General features: G+C 35.2%; 1 protein-coding gene across 3 annotated transcripts in view; it reads left to right on the top strand.

Moving 5' to 3' along the window:
* Positions 1–18,033, top strand: part of POF1B (POF1B actin binding protein) — a 436,069-nt gene extending 418,036 nt beyond the window's left edge. For 2 of the 3 annotated variants that reach the window (XM_063660750.1, XM_054470658.1), the window contains exon 16: positions 12,953–13,091. In XM_063660750.1, coding sequence (XP_063516820.1) covers positions 12,953–13,091 — 139 coding nt within the window. Of the gene's footprint in view, positions 1–12,952; positions 13,092–15,831 lie in introns of those variants that run through there. The other variant, XM_054470659.2, reaches the window with a different exon arrangement.
* Positions 18,034–21,325: the final 3,292 nt, after the last annotated feature.

Raw genomic sequence — 21,325 nt, 5'->3', positions numbered from 1 at the left:
CAATGAAACCAAAAGTTGGTATTTCAAAAGAATAAAAAAGACAAATTGAACACTAGCTAGATTAACAAAGAAAAAGATAAGTTTCAACTAAGCATAATCAGAAATAAAAAAGATGGCTTTACAACCAATCCCACAGAAATACAAAAGGTCCTCAGACTATTATGAAAACCTCTATAACACAAATTGGAAAATATAGAGGAAATGGATAAATTCATAAAAACACATACCCTTCCAAGATTGAACCAGGAAGAAAGTGAAAACTTGAACTGACAAATAATGAATTCTAAAATTGAATTAGTAATTGAAAAACTCCTACGAAACAACAACAACAAAAGCCCTGGATCAGAAGGATTCACAGGTAAATACTACCAGACATACAAGGAAGAATTGCTATCAATCCTACCATAGCTATTCCAAAAATAGAGGAGGAAGGAGTCCTCTTTAACTCATTCTGTGAAGCCAGCATTATCCTGATACCAAAATCTGGCATAAACACAATGAAAAAAGAAAATTTCATGCCAATAACCATGACGAACATAAACACAAAAATCATCAACAAAATACTTGCAAGCTCAATCCAGCAGTACAACAAAAAGTTAATTCACCACATTCAAGTAGGCTTTATTCCTGGGATTCCAGGTTGGTTCAACTTATGCAAATCAATAAATGTGATTCACCACATAAGCAGAATTGAAAACAAAAGAACATGTGATTATCTTAAGTGATGCAGAAATAGCTATCAATAAAGTCCAACATCCCTTCATGATAAAAATCCTCAAGAAACTAGGCATCAAAGAAACATACCTCAAAATAATAATAGCCATCTATGAGAAACCCACAGCCAATAGCATACTGAACACACAAAAGCTGGAAACATTCTTCTTCAGAACTGGAACAAGACAAAGATGTTCTCTCTAACCCTCCCATTCAACATAGTATGGGAAGTCCTAGACAGAGCAATCAGACAAGAACAAGAAATAAAAGGCATCCAATTAAGAAAAGAAGTCAAACTGTCTCTCCTTGCTGATAGGATTCTATACTTAGAAAAGACTAAAGACTCCACCAAAAGCCTCCTAGACCTAGTAAATGACTTCAGTAAAGTTTCAGAATACAAAACTAATGTAAAAATTCAGTAGCATTTTCTTTAATTCTTTTTAAATGTTCCTCTCCTCCTCCTTCTCTGTCTCCTTCTTCTTCTTCTTCTTCTTCATTTTTTTTTTTTTTTTTTTTGACAGAGTCTTGCTCTGTCACCCAGACTGGAGTGCAGTGGCATGATCCTGGATCACTGCAGCCACTGATTCCCAGATTCAAGCGATTCTCCTGCCTCAGCCTCCAGTGTAGCTGGGATTACAGGCATGCACCACCACTCCCGGCTAATTTTTTGTATTTTTAGTACAGACAGGGTTTCACCATGTTGGCCAGGCTGGTCTTGAACTCCTGACCTCAAGTGATCTGCCTCTTGGCCTCCCAAAGTGCTGGGATTACAGGCATGAGCCACCATGCCTGGCCTGTTTTTTCTTCTTTAACTTTTATTTTATGTTCAGTGGTGCAAGTGCAGATATGTTACATAGGTAAATGAGTCACAGAGGTTTGTTGTACAGATTATTTTGTAACCCATGTACTAAGCTTAGTATCCATTAGTTATTCTTCCTGATCCTCTCCCTCCTCCCACCTTCCACCTTCTAAAAGGCCAAGTGTGTGTTGCTCCTCTCTACATGTCCATGTGTTCTCATCATTTAGCTCCCACTTCTAAGTGAGAACATGCAGTATTTGATTTTCTGGTCCTGTGTTAGTTTGCTAAGAATAATGGCCTCCAGCTCCATGCATGTCCCTGAAAAGGATATGATCTTGTTCTTTTTATGGGTGCATAGTATTCCATGGTGTACATGTACCATGTTTTCTTTATCCAGCCTATCATTGATGGGCATTAGGTTGATTCCATGTCTGCTATTGTGAATAGTGCTGCAGCAAACATACACATGCATGCATCTTTACAATTGAATGATTTATTTTGCTTTAGGTATATACCCAGTAATGAGATTGCTGTGTTGAATGGTATCTCTGTCTTTAGGTCTTTGAGGAATTGCCACACTTTCATAATGGCTGAACTAATTTACACACCTCCAACAGTGTATAAGTGTTCATTTTACTCCACAACCTCACCAGCATCTGTCATTTTTGGTTTTTTAATAATAGTCAATCTGGTGTGAGACGGTATCTCATTGTTGTTTTGATTTGCATTTCTCTAATGATCAGTGATGTTGAGCTTTTTATCATATGCTTGTTGGTCACATATATGTCTTCTTTTGAAAAGTATCTATTCATGTCCTTTGCTGTCTTTTTTTTTTTTTAAGGGGTTGTTTGTTTTTTTTTCTTGTAAACTTGTTAAGTTCCTTACAGAAGCTGGATATTAGACCTCTGTCAGATGCACAGTTTGCAAAAACATTTTGCCCATTCTGTAGGTTGTCTGTTTACTCTGTTGACAGTTTCCTTTGCTGTGTCCAGGATTAATTCCTGGACACATACACCCTCCCAAGAGTGAACCAGGAAGAAATTTAATCCTTTAACAGACTAATAATGAGTTTTGAAATTGAGGCAGTAATAAATAGCCTGCCAAACAACAACAACAAAAAGGCCAGGACTAGGCAGATTCGCAGCTGAATTCTACCAAATGTACAAAGAAGAGCTGGGACCATTCCTGCTGAAACTATTCCACAAGATAGAGGAAGAGGGACTCCTCCCTAGCTCATTCTATGAGGCCAGCATCATCCTGATATCAAAACCTGGCAGAGATACAACAAAAAATGAAAACTTCAGGTCAATACCCTTGATGAACATCATTGCAAAAATCCTCAACAAATACTGGCAAACCAAATCCAGCAGCTCATCAAAAAGCTTATCCACCACAATCAAGTAGGCTTCATCCCTGGAATGCAAGGTTGGTTAGACATATACAAATTAATAACTGTGATTTATCACATAAACACAACTAAAGACAAAAAAACACATGATTATCTCAATAGATGCAAAAAAGGCTTTCCATAAAATTCAACACCCATTTATGTCAAAATCTCTCAATAAACTAGGTATGGAAGGAACATACCTCAAAATGATAAGAGCCATGTGTGAAAAACCCACAGCCAACATCATACTGAATGGGCAAAAGCTGGAAGCATTCCCATTGAAAACCAGCACAAGAAAAGGATGCCCTCTCTCACCACTCCTACTGAACATAGTATTGAATGTTGAACATTCAAGTACTGAACAGGGCAATCAGGCAAGAGAAAGAAATAAAGGCATCCAAATAGGAAGAGAGGAAGTCAAACTATCCCTGTTTGCAGATGACATGATCCTATATCTAGAAAACTCCACAATCTCAGTCCAAAAGTTTCTTAAGCTGATAAACAACTTCAGCAAAGTCTCAGGATACAAAATCAATGTGCAAAAATCACTAGCATTCCTATCCACCAACAAAAGTCAAGCAGAGAGCCAAATCAGAAATGACCTCCTATTCACAATTGCCACAAAAAGGAATACAGCTAATTAGGGAGGTGAAAGATTTCTACAAGTAGAACTACAAAACACTGTTCAAAAAAAAAAAATCAGAGATGACACAAAGAAATGGAAAATGATTCCATGCTTATGGATAGGAAGAATCGATATTGTTAAAATGACCATACTGCACAAAGCAATTTACAGATTCAATGCTATTTCCACTTAACTATCTTTGACATTCTTCACAGAACTACAAAAAAACTTTTCAAAATCATATGGAATGAAAAAAGAGCTGTATAGCTAAGGCAATACAAAGCAAAAAGAACAAAGCTTGGGGGCATCACACTACTTAACTTTAATTTATACTACAGGGCTACACTAACCAAAACAGCATGGTACTTGTACAAAAACAGACACATAGACCAATGGAACAGAATAGAGAACCCAGAAATAAGGCCACACACCTATAACTATCTGATCTTTGACCAAGCTTTCAAAAACAAGTAATGGGGAAAGAATTCCCTATTGAATAAATGGTGCCAGGATAACTGGCTAGCCATATGCAGAAGATTGAAACTGGACCCCTCCTTACACTATATGCAAAAATAAACTAAAGATGAACTAAAGACTTAAATGTAAACTCCAAAACTATAAAATTCCTGGAAGACAATCTAGGCATTACCATTCAGGACATAGGCATGGACAAAGATTTAATGATGAAGATGTCAAAAGCAACGGCAACAAAAGCGAAAACTGACAAATGGTATCTAATTAAACCAAAGAGCTTCTGCTGAGCAAGAGAAAATATCAAGGGAGTAAACAGACAACCTACAAAATAGGAGAAAATATGCACAAACTCTGTATCTGACAAAGTTCTAATATGCAGAATCTGTAAGGAACTTAAATCAACAAGCAAAAAAATCATTAAAAAGTGGGCAATGGATATGAACATACACTTCTCAAATGAAGACATACAAGCAACCACCAAACATGAATAAAATGCTCATCATCACTAGTGATCAGAGAAATGAAAATTAAAACCACAATGAGATAACCATTTCACACCAGTTAGAATGGCTATTATTAAAAAGTCAATAAACAACAGATGCTGGTGAGGGTGCAGATCAAAGGGAATGCTTACGCACTGTTGGTAGGAATGTAAATTAGTTCAGCCACTGTGGAAAGCGGTTTGGAGATTCCTCAAAGAACTACGAGTTTACCATTTGACCCAGCATTCTCATTTCTGGGTATATACCCAAAGTAAAAAAAAAATCATTCTACCCAAAGACACATGCACCTGCATGTTCATTGCAGTGTTATTTCAAAATAGCAAAAACATGGAATCAACCCAGGTGCCCATCAGTGTTGGACTGGAAAAAGAAAATGTGGTACATATACACCATGTAATACTGTGCAGCCATAAAAAAAAATCATGTCTTTTGAAGCAAAATGGATGTAGCTGGAGGCTATTATCCTATATAAAACGAACAGAAGCAGAAAACCAGATAGTGCATTTTCTCACTTAAATGTGGGAGCTAAACATGGGATACTCATGAGCATAAAGATTGGAACAGTAGACACTGGGGACTATTGAAGGGTGGAGAGATGGCGGCAGGCAAGGGCTGAAAAACTATGGGTACCATATTCACTACTTGGGTGATAGGATCATTCATACCACAAACCTCAGCATCATGTAAACCTTTGTAACAAACCTGCGCTTGTACTGCCTTATTCTGAAATATAAGTTGAAAAATAAATAAAATACAAAAATTATTTTATATTGCCTGCTTTCCTCCCTCCCTTTATGTGTCAGCATTTCTTCTTTATTTGCAAGTTTTATAATTTTCTGTTGAAAATTAGACATTTTGAATAATATGCTGTAGCAACTCTGGATACTGATCCCTGTTCCCATACCCCCACCTCTTGCTAGGGGTTGTTTGCGTGATTATGTACTTAGTACTTTCTCTAAACTAATTCTTCAAAGTCTTTTGTTTTCTCCAAATTGTTTATCTTCTAATGTTGTCCCTGTTCAGATTTTTTTCTCTTGGTTTTTTGTTTGTTTGTTTTGGTTTTAGTTTTTTTGTTTGTTTGTTTTTTCCCTTCTGACTGAACTACCCAGGGAATGCCCCCGGGCTTGAATAAGCCAACTAGTGGTAAAAAGTTGTGCTTATGACACCTTACCCAGTTATATTTTTACACTATTGGATATATGTGTGGCTTGGGAGCTGCCATTGCAGTTCAGGATATTTGCATTTTTTTGACCCACATTCGGCCAGAGACTAGTGTATTGGAAGCTCCCTCCGTGATTGCACATGAGAGCGTGCAGCCTTGGGCATGCACGTGGTTGTCCAGACTGCCATGTATGAACCTGATTTTATTTTTAGCTTGGTTTCCTAGGAATTGCCCCTGGACCAGAGCAACTTTTTGTTCAACAATTTGTTAGAGGTTACATTTAAGCCCCTTGCGCCAGTGAGTCATGTGACCTGTGTTGATGGTCTGTCCAGCTTGTGATATGCTTTCATTTCTTCCCCCACTTTCTGTTCTACATGCGCCTGAGTGGTTGCGGCCTAGCACATGTGCATAGCTTTCTTGACTCCCATAAAAGAGTCCCAGGAGGACTCTTTTTAGCCATCTCTTTCCCTATTTATCTTCAGGCTGTTCTGCCATTTTGCTTGTATTCTAGAGCCTCCAGCCTCCTCTTAATTGCTCTCCACCAAGTCCACCGTTATTTTCAGCAACATTCTTAGATGTGGATTTTTACATTATCTCTTCCAAATGAAGTCAGTCCCATCACACAGAGCTGCATAGCATTTGTACTTATAGACTGCCTGTATTAGTTCGTTTTCATGCTGCTGATGAACACATATCTGAAACTGAGAACAAAAAGAGGTTTAATTGAACTTAACAGTTCCACATAGCTGGGGAGGCCTCAGAATTATGGCGAGAGGTGAAAGGCACTTCTTAACATGGCGGTGGCAAGAGAAAATGAGAAAGATGCAAAAATGGAAATCCCTGATAAACCCATAAGATTTCATGAGGTTTACTCAATATCAAGAGAAAAGCATGGGAAAGACCCGCCCCCATGATTTGATTACCTCCCCCTGGGTCTCTCCCACAACACACGGGAATTCTGGGAGATACAATTCAAGTTGAGATTTTGGTGGAGAGGCAGCCAAACCATATCACTGCCTTTCAACCTGGGAAGAATCCCTGTGCCACTGCACCAGAACTGGGGCAGGTACCCACTTTTTCCAGTGACAATCTCTGTTCTGTCAGTGGGCATTGAGGGGAGGTGGCAGTCTATGGTCTCCTTGGCTTGCTCCTCTCATTGTAGAATCTCTGACCAAGGAGTATGTTGGATGGAGTTGATCAGGAACCCAATATTTTCAGCCTGCAATGTCTGGTATAGAGTTTCCATTCTACAAGTCGGGGACAGGGTAGAGGAAGAGAGTACGACTTCTCAACCACTCTTGCCCGAAACAGGAGCTGAGGGGCAGGAGGTAGTTGGATGAAGCAAGTCATGGCTCAAATATCATAGACTTTCAATGTTCTTAACAAGATTTAGTAGATTTTCTTGAATATTTTTCTATTTGCTGTCCTCCCTTAAATGAGTTCCAGAGACTTAAAATGATTAATTTTTTAAAAATATGTAATTTTCACCAGTGAAATCATTGAATCATTGTTTTATCGTAGAGAGTGTCTGTCAAAATCCTTATTTCTCCATTCTTAAAATCCCAAACCCGAACATAAGTTTTTATTGTTTGATCTGTTAAAATGATGAATTGTTGATTTTTGAATATTAAACCAAACTTTTGTTACTGGGATAAATTATGCTGGATTAATGTAGTATCCTTTTTATATATTGCTAGATCCAATTTGCTAAAATTTTGTTAAGGATCTGACACCTGTATTCTACTAGTGATATTAGCCTATACATTTCTTTTCTCATGATGCCTCTGACTGCTTTGTCACCAGAGTAATGCTGACCTCATAGAACGAGTTGAGAAGTATGCCCTACTATTTTATATTTTGGAAGAGTTTATGTAAGATTGATATTATTTATTTGTTAATTTTTTGGTAGAGTTAACTAGTAAAGTCATCCTGGACTGGAGTTGACTTTGTGTGAAAGCATCTAATTGTAAATTCAATTTTAAAAATTGACCCATACTTATTCAGATTATCTATTGCTTCTTGAGTGAGCTTTTGTAGTTTCTGTCTCTTGAGGAATTTGTGCATTTCATCTAAATTGCCAAGTTTTTGGCATAAAATTGCCACAATATTTCTTTATTATTCTTTCAAAGACTGTAGGACCTATAGGGATATCCCTTCTTTCTTTCTTGATATTGGTAAACTGTATGTTCTCTTTCTTTGCTAACCAGTCTGACTAGAGTTGTGTCAATTTTAGTGATATACTTGAAGAACCAACTTTCAATTTAATTGATTTTCCTATACTGTTTCTCTCTTTCCTATTTCACTAATTTCTTCTCCTATCTTTGTTTTTTCTTATGTTATTTTCCACTTACTTTTCTGTTTCTTTTCCAGTTTCAAAACATGGAAACATAGGTCATTGATTTTAGACCATTCTTCTTTCGTAATGTAAAATTTGAATGCTGTAAATTTCTACTTAAGCACTATTTTACCTGCATCCCACAATTTTGATAAGTTATATTTTCATTTGCATTCAGTTCAAAATATTTTCTAATTTCCCTTTTAATTTGTACTTGGATCTACAGGTTTTTTAGATTTAAATTTTTTGGTTTCCACATATTTGGGGATTTCATCTATATATTGACTAATTTCTTTCTACTTATATCAATTACCTTGAAAGGCATGCCAAAATCTCCAACTCTGATTGTGGATTTGTTTATTTCTCTTTTCAGTTCTATCAGTATTTGCTTCATATATTTTGAATTTCTGCTGGGAGGGTACATAAACATTTAGGATTGTTATGTTTTATTGATGAATGAACATTTAGGACTGCTACATTTTGTTGATGAATTGACACCTTTATCATTATAAAATCACCCTTTATCTGCACTAATGCTTCTTATTCTGAAGGCTACTTCATCTGATATTTATATAACTACTCCAACTTTCTTTTGATTAGAAATTGCATGGTACATATGTTTCCATCCTTTTACTCTATTAGTTTGTTTGTATTTAAAGTGTTAAGGATTGTGTGGTTTTTGTAAATAGCATATGTAGTTGGGTCTTGAGTTTTTATCTAATTTAACAATCTTTGTTTTTTAATTGGAGTGTTTAGGCCATACATATCTATATGGATAGATTTAAAGGTACTATCTTGCTATTTGTTTTCTAGTTACCTCACATTTTCTTTCTTTCTCTTCTCCTCTTTTCTTTTGGATGAATTATTTCTTCATGTTTCATTTAACCTCTTTTATTAGCTTATTAGGTATACTTCTTTCTTTTGATTGCTGTAGGGTTCATAATATTCTTCTTTAAGTGATCACTGCCTACTTCCAGTAATATTATATCCCATCACATGTAGCATAACAACTCTGTAATAATCAACTTCCATTTCCCCTTCATATGACTAATATGACTTTTACTATTTTTATCATATATACTTCTTTTACATATATTATTAGCCCCTAAATACATTATTATTTTTGTTTTCAACAGCCAACTATCTTTTAAAGAAATGTTAACATTAAGAAAAACAATGTAAATTTACCTACAAATTTATCTTTTCTGGTGCTATGTATTACTTTGATCAAATTCAAATTTCTATCTTGTATCATTTTCCCTTTGCCTTAAAAACTTCTTTTAACATTTTTTATCATGCTTCTTTTGTGGTGAAGACTTCTTTTGGCCTTTTAAGTCTGAAAACAGTCTTTATCAATTCTTTGTTATTCAAAAATATTTTTGTTGTGTATAGGAGAGTAAGCTGGTCATTTTTAAAAAGTTTTTATTATACTTTAACTTCTAGGGTACGTGTGCACAATGTGCAGGATTGTTACATATGTATACATGTGCCATGTTGGTGTGCTGCACCCATTAACTCATCATTTGTATTAGGTATATCTCCTAATGCTATCTCTTCCCCCTCCCCCAACCCCACAACAGGCCCCAGTGTGTGATGTTCCCCAACCTGTGTCCAAGTGTTCTCATTGTTCAATTCCCACCTATGAGTGAGAACATGTGGTGTTTGGTTTTCTGACCTTGCAATAGTTTGCTGAGAATGATGGTTTCCAGCTTCATCCATGTCCCTACAAAGGACATGAACTCATCCTTTTTTATGGCTGCATAGTTATTCCATGGTGCATATGTGCCACATTTTCTTAATCCAGTCTATCATTGATGGACATTTGGGTTGGTTCTAAGTCTTTGCTATTGTGAATAGTGCCACAATAAACATACGTATGCATGTGTCTTTATAGCAGCATGATTTATAATCCTTTGGGTATATACCCAGTAATGGGATGGCTGGGTCAAATGGTATTTCTAGTTCTAGATCCTTGAGGAATCACCACACTACCTTCCACAATGGCTGAACTAGTTTACAGTCCTACCAACAGTGTAAAAGTGTTCCTATTTCTCCACATCCTCTCCAGCACATGTTGTTTCCTGACTTTTTAATGATCGCCATTGTAAGTGGCCTGAGATCATTGTGGTTTTAATTTGCATTTCTCTGATGGCCAGTGATGATGAGCATTTTTTTCATGTGTCTGTTGGCTGCATAAATGTCTTCTTTTGAGAAGTGTCTGTTCATATCCTTTGCCCACTTTTTGATGGGGATGTTTGATTTTTTCTTGTAAATTTGTTTGAGTTCTTTGTAGATTCTGGATATTAGCCCTTTGTCAGATGGGTAGATTGTAAAAATGTTCTCCCATTCTGTAGGTTGCCCGTTCACTCTGATGGTAGTTTCTTTTGCTGTGCAGAAGCTCTTGAGTTTAATTAGATCCCATTTGTCAATTTTGGCTTTTGTTGCCATTGCTTTTGGTGTTTTAGTCATGAAGTCTTTGCCCATGCCTATGTCCTGAATGGTATTGCCTAGGTTTTCTTCTAGGGTTTTTATGGTTTTAGGTCTAACATTTAAGTCTTTAATCCATCTTGAATTAATTTTATATAAGGTGTAAGGAAGGGATCCAGTTTCAGCTTTCTACATATGGCTAGCCAGTTATCCCAGCACCATTTATTAAAAAGGGAATCCTTTCCCCATTTCTTGTTTTTGTCAGGTTTGTCAAAGATCAGGTGATTGTAGATGTGTGGTATTATTTCTGAGGGCTCTGTTCTGTTCCATTGGTCTATATTTCTGTTTTGGTACCAGTACCATGCTGTTTTGGTTACTGTAGCATTGTAGTATAGTTTGAAGTCAGGTAGCGTGATGCCTCCAGCTTTTTTCTTTTGGCTGGGTTTTTCTTGGCAATGTGGGCTCTTTTTTGGTTCCATATGAACTTTAAAGTAGTTTTTTCCAATTCTGTGAAAAAAGTCATTGGTAGCTTGACGGGGATGGCATTGAATCTATAAATTACCCTGGGCAGTATGGCCATTTTCACGATATTGATTCTTCCTACCCATCAGCATGGACTGTTCTTCCACTTGTTTGTGTCCTCTTTTATTTCCTTGAGCAGTTGTTTGTAGTTCTGGAAGAGGTCCTTCACATCCCTTGTAAGTTGGATTCCTAGGTATTTTATGCTCTTTGAAGCAATTGTGAGTGGGAGTTCACTCGTGATTTGGCTCTCTGTCTGTTATTGGTGTATAGGAATGCTTGTGATTTTTGCACATTGATTTTGTATCCTGAGACTTTGCTGAAGTTACTTATCAGCTTAAGGAGATTTTTTTACATTTTTTTTTTAAAAAGTACTTTTAACAATATTGCTCTTCTGTCTTCTGACTTTCATTGTGACTGAGAAGTTTTTTGTTAATCGTATGATTTTTGTTCTTTCAATAATGTCCTTTCTTCTCTGAGGCTGTGTTTAAGATTCTCTTTCACTGGTTTTCAGCAATTTGACAATGATGTGCCTCTCTGTAGTTTTCTTAATGTTTCTTTTTTTCGCGTTCACTGAGCTTCTTGGATACGTGTGTTTATAGCTTTACATCACACTTGGAAATAATTTGGTCATTATGTCTTCAATTATTTTTTTCTGCCACCAATCCTGCAGGACTTTAATTATACATATATAAGGACATTTGATATTTTCCACAGTTATTTCATGCTGCATTCATTTTTTTCCGTTTCTTTTATGTTTTATTTTAGATTATTTATCTTGATGTATTCAAATTTATTGGTCTTTTTTTAATGCAGTGCCTAATCTGCTGTTAATTTGTTGGTTTTTTTTTAATGCAGTGCCTAATCTGCTGTTAATTCCATCTAATTTTTTTAATCTTTAGTAGTCCAATGTGGATCTTTTTTATATTCTCTATTTCTCTCCTCACTGTGTTCATGCTTTCCTCTAACTTCTTGAATATACCTTGTATATTTTGTATGTTTCTAATAGATGCACATTTGCCTACTAATTTTTTTATCAGTATTGTCTCTTGGTCTGTTTCTACTAATTTATATTTCTCTTCATTATTAGTCATATCGTCCATTGCATGACTATTCATTTTTCAGTGAATGCCATGAATTGTGATTTTATATTGCTGAGTTTTAGATTTTTGCTAGGGTATGACAAAATATTTGGAGTTTTGTTCTGAGATGAAATTATTTGGAAACAATTTAATACATTCAAGCCTTGCTTTTAAACTCTTTGAGAATAACCTGTACTTTGAGGCTAATTTTATCCCACTACTAAGGCAATATTCTGTGGTATCTATCTGATGGCCTCTATATCAGGAGAGCTTTTCACTCTGGTTTGGTTAGTGGAACACAAAACATTACCATCCCTATGAGAACTCCAAAAATTGCCAGCCTGCTCCTTTCTAGTCATTATTTCCTAAGTCTTGGTAGCTTCTTCACATACAGGCACACTGATCAGTACTCACCCAAAGTCTCTTGGGAAAACCTCTACAGCTGTCCTGACCTCTCTCTATCTATGTAGCTCTCTTCTGTCTGATACTCTGCCCCAAAAACTCTGGGTGCCTTTGCCTATATTTACTCTAAACTTTATGACCTCATCTTGGTGAGACTGCTGGGATCTGTTTAGCTTCCTTTTCCTTATCCCGTGACCAAGAAAATCTCTCCAGGCCGTGAGCTAGGCACTTGTAGGGCCCATATCATTTGCTTCCCTTTTCTGGGGTCACTGTCCTGTGCTGCCAGTGGTCCATCATGGCCAGAAACAGAAGTCCCTCTATTTTATTTTCTTGAAAATAATAGTTGTACATCTTTGTCCATTGAAATAGGGTTTTTTATTTTTTTGTTTTTTCAGTAACGGTTAAAAAGTCATTCAGAGCCGAATTGGCTTAATTAGGGCAATCAAACTAGGAGTGACTAAAAAGGAATGAAAGTTATTTTCTCATGCAGCCTGTAAATTAACTCTTTTCTTGTCTACAGGTACAGGACACAATATCCAATCCTAGGCCTCCTGTATGATGACTACGAATATATACCACCAGGTAGTGAAACACAGACTATTGTGATTGAGAAAACAGAAGACAAATACACTTGTGTAAGTTCACTTGGGCATTTTTAGCCCTATTTTGACTATATATGTACAGCCTTTTAAAACTGAGGTAAAATATCAAATGAACTAAAAACTTTGAGTATTTTTTCTTTTGAGATTTTCTGTTTCCATTATTGATATATAGTGGGAATTAAGAAATTTTGGAAAGATTCATACATGTGGCAATATAATTGATTATTTAAGCTATAATATAAATATAATTTTTGCCCTTCAAAAGGAGAAGATTAACATTAGTGATATGATAATTTTATTTATTTTCTTGCCTAGCTCAGTAGTTATTGAATGGGTTCCATTCAAATTTTCCAAAACAGTTTCCCTTTTTCTAAAGCAGGTAGCAAGTATCATAGACAATTATGAAGGCAACTGGAAAACGGAGAAGAGGCATGTTTCAATAGAATTTGTCTTGCAATCTTGCATGTGGTACTTATTCCTGTGGATTTTACATATATATATTATATATTAGGATTTAGAAAGAAGAGATGTTTCTAGCTTCCTCACTAGATTGTAACATCCTCCAGCTTTAAATCCCAGTTATAGTGAGGTTGCTGAAGAGTACTTTAAACATCATATACTCCAATATTTACTCTACCTTCTACAACATCCTCCAAGATGGCCAGGTGACATGGACCTTGGCATCTTTCTAAGTGGTCCAATCCATTGCTAAGGGGACTGATTATTGAAACCTTCTTATAAGGGACTGAGAGCTACTTCCCTAAAACTTTTACATATTGCTCTATTAACTTTTAAAGTAATGATCATCAAACAGGTGATATATAGTTGTCACTCAATATCCATGAGAGATTGGTTCCAGGATCCCCTATAGATATCAAAATCTGTAGATGCTCAAGTCCCTTATCGGCATAATATTTGCATATAACCTATGCATATCTTACTGTATACTTTAAGTCATTTCTGGCTTACAATACCTAATTCAATGTAAATTCTAAGTACGTGTTATACTGTCTTGTTTAGGAGGTAATAACAGTAAAAAAAAAAGTCTGTACATGTTCAGTACAGAAATGATTTTTTTCCTGAATATTTTCAACCCATCATTGGTGGGGAACCCATGAATACCAAGGACCAACTATATATTCCCTAGCATAGTTGCTGTCTACAGCAGCAATTTTGTACCTTACGGGACATTTAGCAATGTCTAGAGACATTTTTGGTTTTCACAACCAGAGGGGTGGGTATTATTGGCATCTAGTGGTTAGAGAACTAGGATGCTTCTGAACATACTACGATGTGCAGGACAGTCTCCCATAACAAAGAATTATCCAGCCCCTAATAAATAGTGTTGAGGTTGAAAAACTCTGCTAACAGAATGCTCTTGGGTTTTTTTCCTAATTATATACTCCTATACTGGTGCAAGAGATTCTAATAGTAAGCCACTGGTAGGGATCATAGGAATGTGTGATATCCTTCCGGTGAAATGAACAGAGAAATGTTTGAGGATCCTAGTTCTCAAATCATACATATCTGACTTAAAACATTGTGAAAATGACAGCCTTTGACTTCTTATGATAAAATTATCTACCTGTCAAACTACTGAGGTATAAAAGTAGGCAAAACTAAATCTATGGCTATTAAATAAAGAAATGGTTATCCTTGTGGGGTGGATACTGATTAAAAGGAAGCATAAGGAGAGATTCAGGGTCTTAATAATGTTCTGTTTCTTTGTCTGGGAGATGGTTGCATATGCGTGTTCAGTTTGGGAAAATTCATTTATTTGAATACTTATATAATATTTCCATTTTTTTCTACATGTTTATTATACTTCAATAAAAGCCTTAAAATGCTTAAGTGTACCGTGGTGAGCAATAGACAAATATACAAATATCAATCCAGTATTCTGCAGAACCTTTTGAAAAATATTTAAAAATTACGCTTCAGATGTATAGTTAATAAAATTAAACATCTAAACATCTGTTAAATAACTTTTAGAAACATCTTTTGGTTGAACAAGCTCAAATATTTGAGTCAACAAAAAAAATTCAAAAAGTTTCTTTAGCACTGAAGCTCTTCTTTAACTACAATACAGCCATCAATCTTTTAAGTATGGTTGTTATCATCAATGAAAACAACCAATGTTTAGTAATCCCAAAGTAAAAATAACTGCATTTAAACTCTGAAATGTTGTTTTTTTTAGGTCATTAGTTAGCTGAAAATTACTTACTACTAATTATCAACCCATAGAATTTAAAATTGGCCACTCAAAGATAATTTGATGCCCAAAGTTAGAACTGAGAAGCAATTGCTGCTACTAACCCTAACCACATGTATCCCAGAGGTGGCAATATGAAGACCTGCCAAATAAAGTTTCTACAGAATAGTAGCCACTATTCTCTGCATTAAAAATGTGCAGCAGTAAAAATCAAAATTGATATTTGAAGAATCTATAGATACTGATAGCAAGGTCAGAATATATTTAAATGCATTCACAGATGAAAATCCATATTTATTAAGAGATGATTGGACATATTTAAACTCTAAATATTACTAAGAAGGAAATCTACTTAATTGTCCTTCACTCTTGCTTAAAGTCATTTGAAACATACCATGACTAAAGTAAGAAAGACAAATCATTGTTTCATTGAATATATATATATATAAGAGTGCCACAGAAGTGCAATACATGTCCTTTGGTTTTATACAAACCAATTTAAATAATTTTCCATAACTTTGCATACAGTAACAATGACTTTAATTATGAACCGGTTGTAAGATAACCTTTTTTCTTCTTTTCTAGCCATGAATGGATCCACTTTAAAGTATTACAATTCAAAGGCGATTTTTGTGTGTGTGTGTCTCTGCATTAGTACTTTGTTATTTTTCCATCACTAAAGGCCAATCAGAATTTGGAACCATGCTGCTACCCAAGAAATCTAATGGAATGAATTAGTTCTGTAGATGATAATTTCTTCAGCCATTTATGAGACCTAAATCTTTTCCATAACACTCATGTATTCAGTATAACAACATAGTAACTGAAAGAGGGACCTGATTGTTTAAAGTTTGATTGCAGACACTGTAGAACATAACTCATTATGTTTCAGATAGGGTACCTCCTAGATATCGAACTAATTTGTTGGGGTAGAGATTTTACAAGTTATGCCATTAGAAGATTTTCTCTGATATTATATGTGCAGTTCAGTTACAAGATGAAATCATGATTTTTTAACAAAAGAGATAAAACACAATTGAAGTAAAAAATAACAGCTAGTATATAATATATGCAGTCTGTATTTGCTTTTCACACTAGGCCTGATGGCTAAAAGATATGCTTTATTACACGCTATTTTCACCTCTTGAAGATATAGCTAAGTCAAAGGTGATGATTAATTTCATTTAGCAGGGAAGTGGAATAATATCTTTTGAAATAACTAAGTCCACTAAATTATACAGTATGCTATTCTGGTTCTAAGTACATATTAGTCCCTTGGCAAATCTGTTCTTTCAAAGCATACCTTCCCCAAATGAGCCTACCTACTTCTTAAAAAACATATAACACAATATGGTAGTAGTAGGTGGAAGGAAGGTAAGTTTTTTCATAGTGGTATGCAAACATATCATTGAAATATTACATAGATATAAAGACTTAGGGAATAAAAATAGCAACAATAAATACTTGATAGATTTATCCTACTTGGGAGAAATATTTTGTAGCAGAGTATTTAGTATACTTAGAAGTTGATTTAGCAATTGGGCTTTAATGACCTTACAAAGTGAACATAAGTGAACACAAGTATTTTTTCAATGCAAGATGAGGATGAAAATTTTAAATTTCAACCCATCTGGCTAAAGTTAAGACTTAGGAAAAATTAAAATGTTGCCTTTGTCCAAGTATAGATTAAGGCAACAAACATATTTGGGTATATAATTTGAAGTTTTGCACTGAAATATCTTTGCAAGTATCCACATAAAATTCTGTAATGCCTTACAATTATATTCTAATAATTATGCATTATACTAAGACACCATTAAGAACAGTTGAGGCACTACACTAAATCAAACCATAAATGAGGAAAAAACTTTTAATGTTCTTTTCTAGAAGTGTTCAAATAGGTCTTGATATGAAGCTAAAAGCCTTATTTATATTATCTTAATATTTTGGCTAAAATGTTAAGCTCCATAACATGAATTGATACAATTCCAATTTTATCAATATTTTGTGATAGAAAAATGTTAATATTCTTCATGAGCTATACAGTCCTTACATTTTTTCCCTTGGTGTAGGAACAACAGAGGAGTTTCTCCTCTGCTAACTATTCATATATATAACTGTAACAAAAGTGTACTATGCTATGCACACATTACAAATAATATAAGGGGAAGTTTTATTAGCTTAGTAGGAAACTGTTATTATTAAGGTTTAAAAATGAGAACAGGTGTGAGTTTTCCAAAATACTTAAAAATAATAGTGTCAAAAATTCGGGGGCAGTTAGGGAGTCATGGATGGAACTAGAGGTCACTATATTAAGTGACATAAGCCAGAAACAAACATTGCATGTTCTCAATTATTTGCGGGATCTAAAAGTCAGAACAATTGAACTCATGGATATAGAGAGTAGAAGGATGGTTACCAGTGGCTGGGAAAAGGGGTGTGTGAGGGGAACTGGGGATGCTTAATGTGTACAAAAACTATGTAGTTAGAAAGTATGAATAAGACCTAGTATTTGATAGCACAACCGGGTGAGTATAGTCAATAATAGCTTAATTGTACAAATAACTAAGAGTATAATTGGATTGTTTGTAACGCAAATAAATACTTGAGTGGATGGATACCCAATTCTCCATGATGTGATTATTTCACATTGCATGCCTGAATCAAAATATCTCATGTACCTCATAAATATGTACACCTATTATATATCCACAAAGATTTTAAAAAGTAAGAAGTCAGCACTTTATTGGTTCACTTGATCCATGGATAGTGAATTGGGGTCATAACAACGTCCTTATCATACTTAACAATTTTTTAAATTGTAATACAAAATGTGATGATATAAATATATATATTTAAATATATTTAAATATTTAAATATATATATTTCTTTTCCAATTTGTGATTAAGATCAATAGAGGTAGTAGTGATATATTTCCCTCTCATAAGTTTCACACTGCTTATCTCTGAAAACTTCAAAGTTGTCAGGTGAGGAGTGCCTATTTATCTAATTTCTATTCCAGTATGTTTTCACTTTAGATTTGTCACATAAAATGGAGACTGCGCAATGACATGCAAAGTAATCTGTTTATGTGTCTAAATAAAATATGTGAAGTATTTACATGGTTTGTGTTAAAGTCCAAGTAGGAAATATGCAGAAGGATTTTTAGCTTAGCTGTATATTTTTGTCAGGAAATTATCATCATGTGAATGTTTATGTTGGAGCTAACAAGCATCACTCTCATTAAAAACCAAACAAAAGCAGAAAACTTCCTTATGTGGACTACTTTAACATAGTTCAACCTCCAGTTGAAGCAAGTTTCTTCTTTAAATTAGAATTTCTTTGCTTTCAAACTTAGATTTCTAAGTTCCATAACTCATTTGTTCCATAAAGCATTCTTCCCATCCTTGTAATGGTGCTTTTGCTGCCTTACTCTTCTTAACATAGACAGTACAAAAGGAACAAAATAAAGCTTTAAAAAACTTTCCATCTCACTACCCAATTTAGATCACCTTAACAAAAAGCCATCATCACACCTTTCCCATATTGCAATCTACAAAGATGACATGTTTCTTTTGAAAATGATTCTTTTGAAAGTAAATAATATGTTGTGAAAAGGTTTCCTTATGAGGTACATCTTCCCCACCACATGCCAAAACTAAATTGACTGGATTTCCATAGTACTTTTTGTCCAGTTAAAAAAATACAAAGTATTTCATTCACAACTTAGGACATATGAAATAGTATATAGAAAACATTTAAATAAAGGAAGTAATAAACAAGTGCATCTTTCTTAATAAAACATTTAACAATATTTAGTCCTGAAGAAGACATACCTCAGAATTGTTTTATGAGAAAATTAGATAGGCAGTCTTGGTAATCTTAGACTGGCCTGACACAGACAATGAGATGTTGTTAAGTTCATAGCCTTTATGTTTGGTTTCCCATCCTACCACATTAAAAAAATTCTTTTTCAAATTGAAGTATATGTTCCAGAGATCCTTTATGTTAAGGAACAGTGCTTCCAATGTAATGCTTTGATTCTGTAGTTTGTTTGCTAACAGTGTTGAATACTTATAATTCATATGTGCCAAGATCCAATAAGACAGATGAATTCTTTAAATGGGAGAAAATATAGACTTTTTGTTCTAGTTCCCTGAAAGGGTCTGATGAGCCAGCCATGTCATGATGGGTGAATGGTGCTGGAATCTAGGATAAGAGGGTTTTGGAATCAGATGGGAGTGACTAGGACTTACATTATAGGTTAAATGAGATAGTGTCAATATTGTCAATTGGTCCAGATTTTAAAATGGAGGAGAGTTCCCTTTGGAGTAATGCTCAAAGAGAAAGACATAACTGAAACAGGCAAGCGACACATTTTTAGTTTGGGACATCTAGTGCTATACCCTTGAAGTTACAAATTGGCCAATTTCTTCTGCAGGATCTTTAGGAATCTAAAGACCCCTCATAACAATATCCAGTTCTTATCCAGGATCCAAGACTCTGAGAGATCTTTCTCAATCAGTTCCAAATTTACAAGTTATAATTCTTTTGGAAAGACAGGGTGGAGCTGAACAAAGTTGGGAGATTGGGAATGGTCTCAAACCAATTATATTCTAAGGTTCTAATCTAGTCCTGCAGCTTCTCTAAAGCCTTATTAGTTCAAAAAAATTGTACTGTACAGAATTCCAAGCCTAGTCAGCTTTTTCTTGGTTCTCACAAGGGGAAGTTGAAAGAGTTAAATGAGATGATTATTTTGTTCCTCTGCCTTCATAGAGGACGAGTCATTTCCCCCTTGGAAGTAGGCATGTCAAGAGTTGTGCTATATCCTTCAAAAATTGTTGCAAACATGTCTGGGATTTGCTACAAATTAAACCAGTGGGGGAGGGAAGCATCAAAATAAGCTAATCAGGTGTAAGTGGATGAAGGGATAAGTGAGGAAGAATACAAATGAAACAAGATTGGCCATAAAGTAGTAATTGTTGAAGCTGGGTGATGGCTATGTAGAGGTTCATTATATTTTTCTATTTTTGTACATGGTTTTCTGCAATTAAAGGGATATATATCTTTAAGGGAAGTTCAAGGTTCAAACTAAACTTGTGGTTGTCATGTAAGAGACATGAGCAGTTGAACTTAAGAGCCCTATCTGTGTAAGAGTTCCCAAATACTATCTTCTCCATCATGGCATAAGCAATTTAAAAGTGACAATTGGATAAATCCATCTACACATATGACCCTGAACTGTTCTGGAAAAATCCTTTTTCAGTAATTCCCAATTTTTTCTTTGTCTTGTGAAGGTACTTTGACTTATAGACCTACATTCTAGGTGGAATCTGTCCTGGTATGTAGGAAAGCCTTATGCCAGGAAAATCTGTATTTTAAAGACAATATTTTGTTTGTAACATGGGCTAAATTCATGTCTGCTCTACCTGGGCTGGCATTTTCTAAGCCCAATATACAAGTAGAAGAAAATCCATATACTTTTCTCCAGCTCCACTGTAACCATGACAACTAGAATAACCACTTAACATGGCTGCATCGTTCAGCTCCTCTACATTTCTTAGAGCCTCCAGAGTGATTTTTAAAACATAACAGTACTGTTTTCCTTAACTTTTCCCAAGGACTTCCCGTTTCAAACTTCTCATAGGTCTCATCTCTCTTTTTTTTTTTTTTTTGAAACGGAGTTTCACTCTTGTCACCCAGGCTGGAGTGCGATGGCGCGATCTCGGATCACTGCAACCGTCTCTTATCACTCCCCCTTGCTAACCATTGTCCAGCCAAAGCTTGTTGCATCTCAGGTTGTTTGCATCTGCAGGTTTCTCTGCCTTGCTCTTCCACAAGATCTTCATATGGCTGGCTCCTTCTTGCCACTCATATCTCAGCTCTAATGTCATGTCCTCAGTAAGAATTCCCTCTGTCCACTCACCCACAACTATCTGTTTAAGCAAAGTAATTAACATGTGGCAGAATTACAGCAGGTGCTTTTGTCTACCACCTTATTACTCATATGGTAGCAACACATGGGAACTTAATAGGAATGCAGAATTGTAGGCCCCACCACAAATCTATTGAATCAGA

This window comes from Pongo pygmaeus, chromosome X, assembly GCF_028885625.2.
Source record: "Pongo pygmaeus isolate AG05252 chromosome X, NHGRI_mPonPyg2-v2.0_pri, whole genome shotgun sequence".
Lineage (NCBI taxonomy): Eukaryota > Metazoa > Chordata > Mammalia > Primates > Hominidae > Pongo > Pongo pygmaeus.
This window is presented reverse-complemented; position numbering and strand designations above follow the sequence as displayed.